The following is a 12015-nucleotide window of genomic DNA, read 5'->3' as shown; positions in this document are numbered from 1 at the left end:
CATGGAGAGTGTGGAGGTTATTGGTCCAGAGGGGTGACCGAGGTGGACATACTTTAGGTCTTCCTGTGAGGCTTACATCTACAGCCTTGAGTGCTACAAACAAATGTAGACCTAAGGTATATGGACAATAAAGTAGAAGTGCTTTGTTGAAGTCACACCTCTGTACCTGCTTTAGGATTTTCTATTCAGAACAGGTCTGTTAGGACACTAACTGGGGTTTAAATCATGAGACAAATATTATACTTAAAACATAGTTAAAAAGTAATCAAGGGCTTGGGTGCCAGGATATTGCTTTCTATTGAGAGAGAGAAATGATTTAATCATTCTGGAAAGATGCATATCGAGACTTGATGTCCTGCATGATATTTTCATGTAGTGACCTATTAATATTTAGCTATTGCTGTGATGATTGCTCTCCATTCAGATGCTTCTTTCCTCAAGATACAATTAAAAGTATCAGAACCTGAGAGATCAAGAGGTCAAATCCATGTCCAGTAGGAAAGACATCACCTCACTGGATTCACATTGGTCGTCATCAGGAGCCTGTGATGTTACAAACGAGGGGCCACCTTAGCCAACATTCACTGAGAATGTGTTTGCTTCTAGGCAACTAAAGAAACAACACAGAATGGAGTACTGGAACTCCACCTTGGGCAGTGGCTTTATATTGATGGGGATTCTGAATGCCAGTGGGTCTCCTGAACTGCTCTGTGCCACAATCACTGTCCTATACATGTTGGCTCTGACCAGCAATGGCCTGCTGCTCTTGGTCATCACAGTGGATTCCCGGCTCCACGTGCCCATGTACTTCCTGCTCGGCCAGCTCTCACTCATGGACCTCCTCTTCACATCTGTTGTCACTCCCAAGGCCCTCGTGGATTTTCTGCACAGTGAATACACGATCTCCTTTGGAGGCTGTGCCCTTCAGATGTTTCTGGTATTGACGCTGGGTAGTGCAGAGGACTTGCTGCTGGCCTTCATGGCCTATGACAGATATGTGGCCATATGTCATCCTCTGAACTACATGGTCTTCATGAGGCCAAGGGTCTGCTGGCTCATGGTGGCCATGGCCTGGATCCTGGCATTTCTGAGTGCTCTAGGCCATACCTTGTATACCATGCACTACCCTTTCTGTAAAGTTCGGAAGATCAGGCACCTGTTCTGTGAGATCCCACCTTTGCTGAAGTTGGCCTGTGCAGATACCTCCCGATATGAACTCTTGGTGTGTGTGACAGCAGTGACTTTCCTTTTGATGCCTCTTTCTGCCATTGTTGCCTCCTATACACTAATCCTGTGTACTGTGCTTCACATGCCCGCTAATGAAGGGAAGCAGAAAGCCCTAGTCACCTGCTCCTCCCACCTGACAGTCGTTGGGATGTTCTATGGAACTGCCACATTCATGTATGTCCTGCCCAGTTCCCTCCACAGCCCCAAGCAGGACAACGTCATTTCTCTTTTCTATACGGTTGTCACTCCAGCACTGAACCCCCTTATCTATAGCCTGAGGAATCAGGAGGTCATGGGGGCCTTGAGAAGGGTCCTGGGAAAATATATGTTGCCAACACACTGTACCTTCTAAAGAGGATTCATAGCTTGTCTCTCACCATTTCTTTTCCCGATCAAAAGTTGTACACAACTGGTCTTTATGTGGTACTCTGTTCAAGTAGATACAAACACTTAAAAAATTTATATTTCAATATAGTTGTGAGCATTGACCCCTTAAGCTGTACTTACACGGGACACACCACCCTGACCTTGTAAAAGGAACTAGATGTCCATATTGTAAAAGATACTAGAAGAAGTAAAGCATGAAATGAGTATCATCGACTCACTTCATGGTAGGGCATCATCCTGACATGGTTAGCAAGTAAGTAGACGTGGTTAGGGGACCAAGTTTCAGTTTCAATATCATGCAGCAGTGAGAAACAGCATTAGTTTTAGGGTGACCAAAGTGCAGTAACCTCTAAATAACAGAGGAGGACTGCTCTCTTAGATGATTAAAGTTTGAAATAAATACCCTCATAAGATAAAGTGGCCTTCTTTATTAGGTTTTTCAAGCAATTATTTAGAAATAGTAATAATTTTGTAACTGCATTTGTACTCAAGACTTAAGAAGTAGTCCATATTGAATAGATAAAGATAATACCTATGTTGAGATAGTGAATAATGAAAATAGTGCATTGTTATAGTGTTTAAAAATAAACAAGAGATGAATAATATAGAATGTGAAGGTACCAGATTTGATTCAATATAGACACAGTAACAGAGGCATCTGTTGCATAGAATACTTGAATTAAAAAAATGTGATCTAAAAAATGTGATTTTACATGTGTAAAGATATATTTGAAACATCAAAACAGTTGCAAGAAGCTCATATTCTTTTTTTTATTGGAGTTCTATTTGCCAACATAGAGCATAACACCCAGTGCTTATCCCATCAAGTGCCCGCCTCAGTGCCCGTCGCCCAGTCATCCCCACCACCCACCCACCTCCCTTCCACCACCCCTTGTTCGTTTCCCAGAGTTAGGAGTCTCTCATGTTCTGTCTCCCTCTCTGATATTTCCCACTCATTTTCTCTCCTTTCCCCTTTATTCCCTTTCACTATTTTTTATATTCCCCAAATGAATGAGACCATACAATGTTTGTCCTTCTCTGATTGACTTATTTCTTTCAGCATAATACCCTCCAGGTCCATCCACGTCAAAGCAAATGGTGGGTATTTGTTGTTTCTAATGGCTGAGTAATGCTCCATTGTATACATATGCCACATCTTTTTTTAAAATTTTTATTTTAATTTGTCTCTTTTTTTTATGGTTTTTTTTTATTTTTTTTATAAATTAATTTTTATTGGTGTTCAATTTACCAACATACAGAATAACACCCAGTGCTCATCCCGTCAGGTGTCCCCCTCAGTGCCTGTCACCCAGTCACCCCCACCCCCTGCCCTCCTCCCCTTCCACCACCCCTAGTTCGATTCCCAGAGTTAGGAGTCTTTATGTTCTGTCTCCCTTTCTGATATTTCCCACACATTTCTTCTCCCTTCCCTTATATTCCCTTTCACTATTATTTATATTCCCCAAGTGAATGAGACCATATAATGTTTGTCCTTCTCCGAATGACTTATTTCACTCCGCATAATACCCTCCAGTTCCATCCACATCGAAGCAAATGGTGGGTATTTGTCGTTTCTAATGGCTGAGTAATATTCCATTGTATACATAAACCACATCTTCTTTATCCATTCATCTTTCGATGGACACCGAGGCTATTCCACAGTTTGGCTATTTTGGACATTGCTGCTATAAACATCGGGGTACTGGTGTCCTGGCGTCTCACTGCATTCGTATGTTTGGGGTAAATCCCCAGCAGTGCAATTGCTGGGTCATAGGGCAGTCATATTGGGACTTCATCAAGATAAGAAGCTTTTGCACAGCAAAAGAAACAGTCAAGAAAACTAAAAGACAACCTACAGAATGGGAGAAGATATATGCAAATGACGTATGAGATAAAGGGCTAGTATCCAAGATCTATAAAGAATTTATTAAACTCAACAGCAAAAAAACAAACAATCCAATCATGAAATGGGCAAAAGACATGAACAGAAATCTCACAGTGGAAGACATAGACATGGCCAACAAACACATGAGAAAATGCTCTGCATCACTGGCCATCAGGGAAATACAAATCAAAACCACAATGAGATCCCACCTCACACCAGTGAGAATGGGGAAAATTAACAAGGCAGGAAACCACAAATGTTGGAGAGGATGCGGAGAAAAGGGAACCCTCTTACCCTGTTGGTGGGAATGTGAACTGGTGCAGCCACTCTGGAAAACTGTGTGGAGGTTCCTCAAAGAGGTAAAAATAGATCTGCCCTAAGACCCAGCATTTGCACTGTTGGGGATTTACCCCAAAGATCCAGATGCAATGAGACGCCGGGACACCTGCACCCCGATGTTTCTAGCAGCAATGTCCACAATAGCCAAACTGTGGAAGGAGCCTCGGTGTCCATCGAAAGATGAATGGATAAAGAAGATGTGGTTTATGTATACAATGGAATATTACTCAGCCATTAGAAATGGCAAATACCCACCATTTGCTTCGACGTGGATGGAACTGGAGGGAATGATGCTGAGTGAAATAAGTCAATCAGAGAAGGACAAACATTATATGGTCTTATTCATTTGGGGAATATAAAAAATAGTGAAAGGGAATAAAGGGGAAAGGAGAGAAAATGAGTGGGAAATATCAGAAAGGGAGACAGAACAGGGAAGACTCCTAACTCTGGGAATCGAACTAGGGGTGGTGGAAGGGGAGGAGGGCGGGGGTTGGGGGTGACTGGGTGATGGGCACTGAGGTGGGCACTTGATGGGATGAGCACTGGGTTTTATTCTGTATGTTGGCAAATTGAACTCCAATAAAAAATAAATTTATAAAAAAAGAAAGAAATGGGGTCTTGAAATTGAAGAGGCCTAGGACGAGGGTGGGGGGGTGAGAATAGGTGTTATGGGCCCCCCCTTACAGGGCAACCAGAACTAACCTCCACCCTAGTTACCTACCCTCAGTGTATTCAGCCTCAGCTTCCTCACCAACCCTTATAGAATGCCGTCCAGGTCCAGGTTCCTGGACCACTGCCCCAAGCCACTTTCACTTGAGGGTATAGTAATTTGTGGTCACAAAGAGCATCTTGTTGACCACAGCCATTTGCTGCTTTTGCCATACCTCTATCAGTAGTGGGGTACCTGGCCGACTGTACTCAGAGGGCATATAACCCATGGCCACATTCTTCTTTAGGAAGGGAGAGGGGCAGCCACTGGTCACTGTACCAATCACGGTGCCCTCCATATTCAGGATGGGGCTGTGTACCCACACAGGTGCCCCCTCGCATGTTAACCCCACACGTCTCTGCCGCACCTTGCCCTTCAGCAGGCCAATGATGACCGAGGCTCCAGGGAAGTCCATGGCAGTTTGGTGGCGCTTCCCCAGTGTCCAACTAAGGCTGCCTTCCACAGGCGTGGTGTGCTCATCGATGTCACTCCCATACAGGCAGAGGCCTGCCTCTAGGCGCAGGCTGTCCCGAGCTGCCAGCCCTGCCAGCTTCACCTCTGGGTTTTCCAGCAGAGCTGCAGCCAGGTGGACTGCCGCTGCTGCTGGCACCAAGATTCCCACACCATTCTCTCCTGTGTGGCCATAGTGGGTCACGCTTCAGCCGGACACACCAAACACCTCCATCACAGCACTGGTTATGAAGGGCAATTTCTTCAGGTCATCTGCCACGCCGGCCTGCAACACCTGGGCCGCAGTGGGGCCTTGCAGGGCTAGCAAGGCATTATCCACTACCTCCAGGCTCACATCATTGCCCATGTTTTGAAGCTCCCTGACTTTGCCCTGCATGAGGGCCAAGTCCTTGTCCCAGCAGCAAGCGTTGGACAACACATACAGGTGCCCCTCAGAGGTGCTGGTCACAATCAAGTCATCTTCGATGCCTCCAGCCTCATTGGTAAACTGCGACAGTGTCCCCTGGTTTGGCCTTAGCTCTGCAATATCTCCAACCACTAGACTCTCCATCAGCTTCACCCAATCACAACCAAGTATCTTGGTCTGCACCATGTGAGACACGTCAAAGAATGAGCAGTGCGGGAGTGTATGCAGGTGTGAATCAACGTGACTGTCCCGGTACTGTACAGGCAGACTCCAGCCTGCAAACGCCACCATCTTCCTGCCATGAGCTGGGTGGAAGTCATAAAGCTGGGTGGAAGTCATGTGCCTTCAGAGCACATCCTGCGGGTGGCTGGGTTCAGGTCCACCAGTGTCCTGCCCTCCACCCTTCTCCCTCGCCCACCTCCAAAATCAGCACCATGCTCCAGCACCCTCTACCCAACCTGTGCCCAACTGAGCCTCTTGTTTGTTCTTGAAACATTTGATAGAATTCCCCTGGGAAGCAATCTGGCCCTGGACTTTTGTGTCTTGGGAGGTTTTTGATGACTGCTTCAATTTCCTCCCTGGTTATCGGCCTGTTCAGATTTTCTATTTCTTCCTGTTCCAGTTTTGGTCATTTGGGGTTTTCCAGAAATGCGTCCATTTCTTCTAGATTGCCTAATTTATTGGCGTATAGCTGCTCATAATATGTTTTTAAAAGTGTTTGTATTTCCTTGGTATTGGTGGTGATCTCTCCTTTTTCATTTGTGATTTTATTAATTTGAGTCTTTTCTCTTGGCTTTTAATAAGGCTGGCTAATGGTTTATCTACTTATTAATTCTTTCAGAGACCCAACTCCTGGTTTTGTTGATCTGTTCCACAGTTCTTCTGGTCTCGATTTTGTTCAGTTCTGCTCGAGTCTTTATTAACTCCCTTCTTCTGCTGGGTGTAGGATCTATTTGCTGTGTTTCTCCAGTTCCTTTAGGTGCAAGTTTAGCTTGTGTATTTGAGTTTTTTCCAATTTTTTGAGGGATGCTTGTATTGCGATGTATTTCCCTCTCAGGACTGCTTTTTCTGTATCCCAAAAATTTTGAATGGTTGTATCTTCATTCTCATTAGTTTCCACAAATCTTTTTAATTCTTCCTTAATTTCCTGGTTGGCCCTTTCATCTTTTAGCAGGATGGTCTTTAACCTCCACGTGTTTGAATTTCTTCCAAACTTCTTCTTGTGATTTAGTTCTAGTTTCAAAGCATTATGGTCTGAAAATATGCAGGGGACAATCCCAATCTTTTGGTATCAGTTAACACCTGATTTGTGACCCAGTATGTGGTCTATTCTGGAGAAAGTTCCATGTGCACTTGAGAAGAATGTGTATTCAATTGTGTTTGGATGTAATGTTCTGTAAATATCTGTGAAATCCATCTGGTCCAGTGTATCATTTAAAACTCTTGTTTCTTTGGAGATGTTGTGCTTAGAAGACCTGTCGATTGTAGAAAGCGCTAGATTGAAGTCACGAAGTGTGTTATTATCTAAGTATGTCTTAACTTTGGTCATTAATTGATTGATATACTTGGCAGCTCCCACATTCAGGGCATAAATATTCATGATTGTTAGGTCCTCTTGTTGGATAGACCCTTTAAGTATGATAGAGTGTCCCTCTTCATCTTTTACTGCAGTCTCTGGGATAAACTTTAATTTATCTGATATAAGGATGGCTACCCCTGCTTTCTTTTGAGGACCATTTGAATGGTAAATGGTTCTCCAACCCTTGATTTTCAGGCTGTAGGTGTCCTTAGGTGTAAAATGAGTCTCTTGTAGACAGCAAATAGATGGGCCCTGCTTTTTTATCCAGTTTGACACCCTGTGCCTTTTGATGGGGTCATTAAGCCCATTCACGTTCAGAGTTACTATGGAAATATATGAGTTTAGTGTCATCATGATATCTATTCAGTCCCTGTTTTTGTGGATTGTTTCATTGGACTTCCTCTTTCTTTTACAGAGTCCTCCTTAATATTTCTTGTAGGGCCGGTTTGGTGGTCACATATTCTTTCAGTTTCTGCCTATCTTGGAAGCTATTTACCTCTCCTTCTATTCTGAATGAAAGCCTTGCTGGATAGAGTATTCTTGGCTGCAGGTTCTTCTCATTTAGGACCCTATATATATACTGCCAGCCCTTTCTGGCCTGCCAGGTCTCTATGGAGAGGTCTGCTGTCATCCTAATGCATCTCCCCATAAAAGTTAGGAATTTCTTGTCTCTTGCTGCTTTAAGGATCTTCTCATTTTTCAATTTGCAAGTTTCACTATTAAATGTCAAGGTGTTGAGTGGTTTTTATTGATTTTAGTGGGAGGGGGGGATCTCTGTACCTCTGGACCTGAATGTCTTGTTCCCTTCCCAAGTTAGGGAAATTCTCAGCTATTATTAGTTCAAAAACACTTTCTGGTTCTCTGTCCCTTTCCGTGCCCTCTGGAACCCCAATTAAATGTAGATTTTTCCTTCTGAGACTGTCATTTATTTCCCTTAACCTTTCCTCATGGTCTTTTAATTGCTTTTTTCTTTTTTCCTCAACTTCCTTCCTTGCCATGAACTTGTCTTCTATGTCACTCACTCTTTCTTCCACCTCATTAACTACTGTCTTTAGGACCTCCAGTTTGTATTGCATCTCATTTAATTGATTTTTAATTTCGGCCTGATTAGATCTAAATTCTGCAGTCATGAAGTCTCTTGAATCTTTTATGCTCTTTTCCAGAACCACCAGTAGCTTTACAATTGTGCTTCTGAATTGGCTTTCTGACATCGAATTGTAATCCAAATTCTGTAACTCTGTGGCAGAGAGTACTGTTTCTGATTCTTTCTTTTGTGGTAAGTTCTTCTTTCTAGTCATTTTGCTCAGTGCAGAGTGGCTAAAAACAAGCTGTACTGGAAAAAGGAAGAAAGGAAAGAAAAAGCAAAGAGAAAACAAAAACAAAAACAAAACAAGGATGGGTGTCCTCTGGTTCTATATACTGTAAGTCCCTCAACTTCCCCTGGAGCTTTCCAGGGCTGCTTGGTTAAGAACTTGCTCTTCCCCTGTCCGTCCAGCTGGTCCTCTGGGGGAGGGGCCTGCTGTACTGACTCTCAGGTGTGTTCACCTGGGGGAGCTGCCCCCCCCCACCCACACCGGGTGCCTGGCTCAGCGGGAGCTGTTTACCCCATGAGGCCTCTGTTCCCTGGTGCCCCCCGATCCGTCCCAGGCACAGGGTGACACCAGGAGGGACACCACCACTGGCAGTGGCCAGCTCTCCGCCCTGAAGTCAGCTCCCCCAGTAAGCACCCAGAGTGTCCCAGTCCACACTGGCCTGGATGCTCTGAGACTGAGGGTGGGGGTGGGGCTCCGATCTGCACAGCTTGGGGGCACCCAGTGGCAGGAACGACCTCACTGTCCTGTGCCCTCCCTGCTTCCATCTACCCCTGGGGGATCACCGGATCTTGGTCTGTGCCCTGCACCCTGGGATCCAGGGCCTGAGCTCCTGGAATCACGCTCCCGGGCCCGCGGCTCCCGAAGGCAGCAGGGTGCAGCCCCCTCCCGGAGCCCCCGCCTGAGCTGCTCCCGAGGCCCCGCCGGGCGCTCCAGCCCTTTACCCGCTGGGCCCGCGGTGTGGGGCGCTCTCCTCTGGGGCGCGCTTCCTCTGTTGGTGACCCCGGGGACCTGGGGGCCCCACTGCCCCTCCTGCGGTTCTGCCCGAGTTCCCTGCGAGCGCCTTTCCCTCCGGGAAGAATCCAGTGTGGATTTTTAAAGTTCCTGCTTCTCCAGGGCGGGGCTGTCCTGTCCTGGAGGCCCTCGCCACCGGCCTTAGCCCGGCTCCTGGCGGGGGCCCCTCCGCCACAGGATTCTTTTTTATTTTATTTTATTTCCCATCTTCCTACCTTGTTAGAAGACCAAACTCTTCTCACTGTAGCGTTCCAGCTGCTCTCTCTTTAAATCTCAGGCCAAATTCGAAGGTTTTTCAGGATGATTTGAAAATTATCTAGGTAAGTTGGTGGGCACAGGTGACTTGGGGACCCTAATACTCTGCTATCTTGCCCTCTAAATGAACAGTTTTGGCCAATTTAGTAAACATCAAAGAGATGTAGCAGATATTTTCCTTATAGTACTTATTTTATCCTAATGATTTTTGTAGCCCTTTAGAGGTGAAGATTATGAACAATTTGATAGTAATGTGTGTGTTAACCTTGTATTCAGTTTCCTTTTAAAAACCTGACAGGACTTGTTGGCTAGGGAAGTGTTTACACAGTTGGTGTAAATCCATCTTTTTCCTTTGTATTCTTCAGAAGATCATATCCTTATAATTGTCATTCTTAATTCAGAATATATTTACATATATTTCTTTTAGTTTTCCTTAATAATTTCATAAGTGATATTTAAGTTTTCAATTTTTGTGCAAATTATTTTGGTACATGAAGTATGGTGAGGCTTTAAGTTAATTGTGCTTCCAAATAGCTGATTTTCCTATTAACATTCTTAATAATCCTGAAATCTTATTAATTTATTGTTATTATTACTTTTACAATTGTTTGGCTACATAGTATCTTCTTATAACTAGAAAGAGTATCTCTAGGCTAGTTCTCTAGTTGGAGTAGTCTATTAAGACTTTCCTCTAAAAAAAAAAAAACGACATTTCTCTCTCATTTTTCCTCATCAACTTTTTTTTTTTAGTTTTATTATCTATTTAATCTTCCTGGGTAACTTTCGAATCATTAGCTATATGTCCCCAAAATTCCATTGGTATATTCATTGCAACTGTATTTAACTCAAATCGATTGGAGATTTTGACTTTTTTGCAATATAGTCTTACCATGCCATTACATTACCCTAATACAACCTGTGACTCTCTGAAAATACCATTTCAAAACACCTTCACTCTCAGCTTAGGACTTTGTATCATACATCCTTAAGAAAAGAGGAGTCATACAGGAGTTCCTCATCTTTACACTAACAAATTACCAGCACATCTGCACATAGCTTTTAGTTTTTTAAAAAAGCTTGTTTGAGGACAAACATTCCAGTTGTGCTTTTGATACCTAGCTCTCTTACTACTCGAAGAAATTGGTCTTGGAATTACTTGTTCTCCTCTGGATCATCTCCATCTCTATTGGAACATTTGTTATAGGTTACAGACATGCACTAAGGTGCATGCCTACCCCCTAGCCCCTGCATTACAGTTGTGCTTGTCAACAAAGCAAAGGTTTATGACTCAGCTCTTTGACAAAAAAAGTTGATACATTTTATAAAATGGTAAATGTGAATTTTTATATCATTACCTATGAGGACCAATGAGCACGAAAGGGCTTAGAGATTAAACACTACATTCCAATGGTATACAGTAAATTTTTATAATCCTCATACTTCAAACATTTGAAAACAATTTTGTGAGAATACTTCCAACAGGACTAACTAAACAGGATTTGTCGTTAATGTTCCTATTCTGCAGCTCTTTGTGTGTCTTTCCCGAGATGACTTTCTGACTTGAATTGTGCTTCCTTCTTAACTTGCCTTAATCATCCTGCTCACTTTTCCAAACTCATTTTTCCCTCTTTAAATGCTAAGTAGGAAGACTTGCAATTCAAGGCCTCAGGCGATATGTCATTCATTTTTTTTTATGTCATTCATTTTGAATTAAAATTTAAAGAGCATGTATTTTACAGCTTAATAAAATGAAAAAATAGAATAAAATTGGGAATGCAAAATGGTTCAGTCATGGTGGAAAACAGTTTGCCGGTTTCTTATAAACTTAAGCATACATGTATACAACTGAGCAAGTTCACTGTGAGGTATTTACCACAGTGAACAGTCAATTTATACTCATTCGAAAATCTTTCCATGGATGTTTATAATGTGTTTTTATGATTCGCGGGTGGAAACATCACAAATGTCCCTCAACTGATGAATGGATAAGAAATTATGATACATCCATACAACTGGATACTACTCAAGTAAATGGGAATGGTGAGAATCAACTGCAATGTAGGAATATGGTTAAATCTCAAGCATATTATGCAAAGAGGAAGAAGCTAGACTCAAAATTTATGATACCATTTTCTTGACACTGTGGAAAAGGCCAGACACTGGTGATAGTCAATGGATCAGACAGTTGGCAGGGTTTAGGTGAGCGCTAAGTGAGAATTTAGGGGTTCATGAAATTGATACTTGGATTTGATAGTGGTTAAATAATATACAAATTTGTCAAAACTTGCAGAACCGTGTACTAAAAAAGGTCAATTTTACTGCATGCAAATTTTGCCTCAATAAAAATTTTTAAAATAGGAAATGATATCTGTGTAAATGAATGAGGCTTTTATTTTATTTTATTTTATTTTTTGAATGAGGCTTTTAATACTCTGCTTCCATAGCTTTCTTTTAGCACCCACAGAAAAATGCCACTTCCGTCAAATTATTATTTTTTTAAAATTTTATATTGGAGTTCAATTTTCCAACATGTAGCATAACACCCAGTGCTCATCCTGCCAAGTGTCCAGCTCAGTGCCCATCACCCAGTCACCCCAACCCCCCGCCCACCTTCCCTTCCACTACCTCTTGTTCATTTCTCAGAGTTAGGTG

At 43.0% G+C, this 12015-nt stretch overlaps 2 protein-coding genes across 3 annotated transcripts in view; one reads left to right on the top strand and one right to left on the bottom strand.

Moving 5' to 3' along the window:
- Nucleotides 1-1579, top strand: part of LOC129504787 (olfactory receptor 2AG2-like) — a 109175-nt gene extending 107596 nt beyond the window's left edge. For both annotated transcript variants that reach the window (XM_055317657.1, XM_055317658.1), the window contains one exon: nt 607-1579. In XM_055317657.1, the coding sequence (XP_055173632.1) occupies nt 629-1579 (951 nt within the window). In that variant the 5' untranslated portion in view covers nt 607-628. The remainder of the gene's footprint in view (nt 1-606) is intronic.
- A 3068-nt stretch (nt 1580-4647) lies between these two features.
- On the bottom strand, nt 4648-5763 carry LOC129504828 (aminomethyltransferase, mitochondrial-like). Its single transcript, XM_055317711.1, is given in 1 exon segment — nt 4648-5763. A coding segment is annotated over 1 exon segment (1116 nt).
- Nucleotides 5764-12015: the final 6252 nt, after the last annotated feature.

The sequence above is a fragment of the Nyctereutes procyonoides genome, unplaced genomic scaffold, assembly GCF_905146905.1.
Source record: "Nyctereutes procyonoides isolate TBG_1078 unplaced genomic scaffold, NYPRO_anot_genome, whole genome shotgun sequence".
In the NCBI taxonomy this organism is placed as follows: Eukaryota; Metazoa; Chordata; class Mammalia; order Carnivora; family Canidae; genus Nyctereutes; species Nyctereutes procyonoides.
Note: the sequence above shows the minus strand (reverse complement) of the source record. Positions and strands in the feature narration are given on the sequence as shown.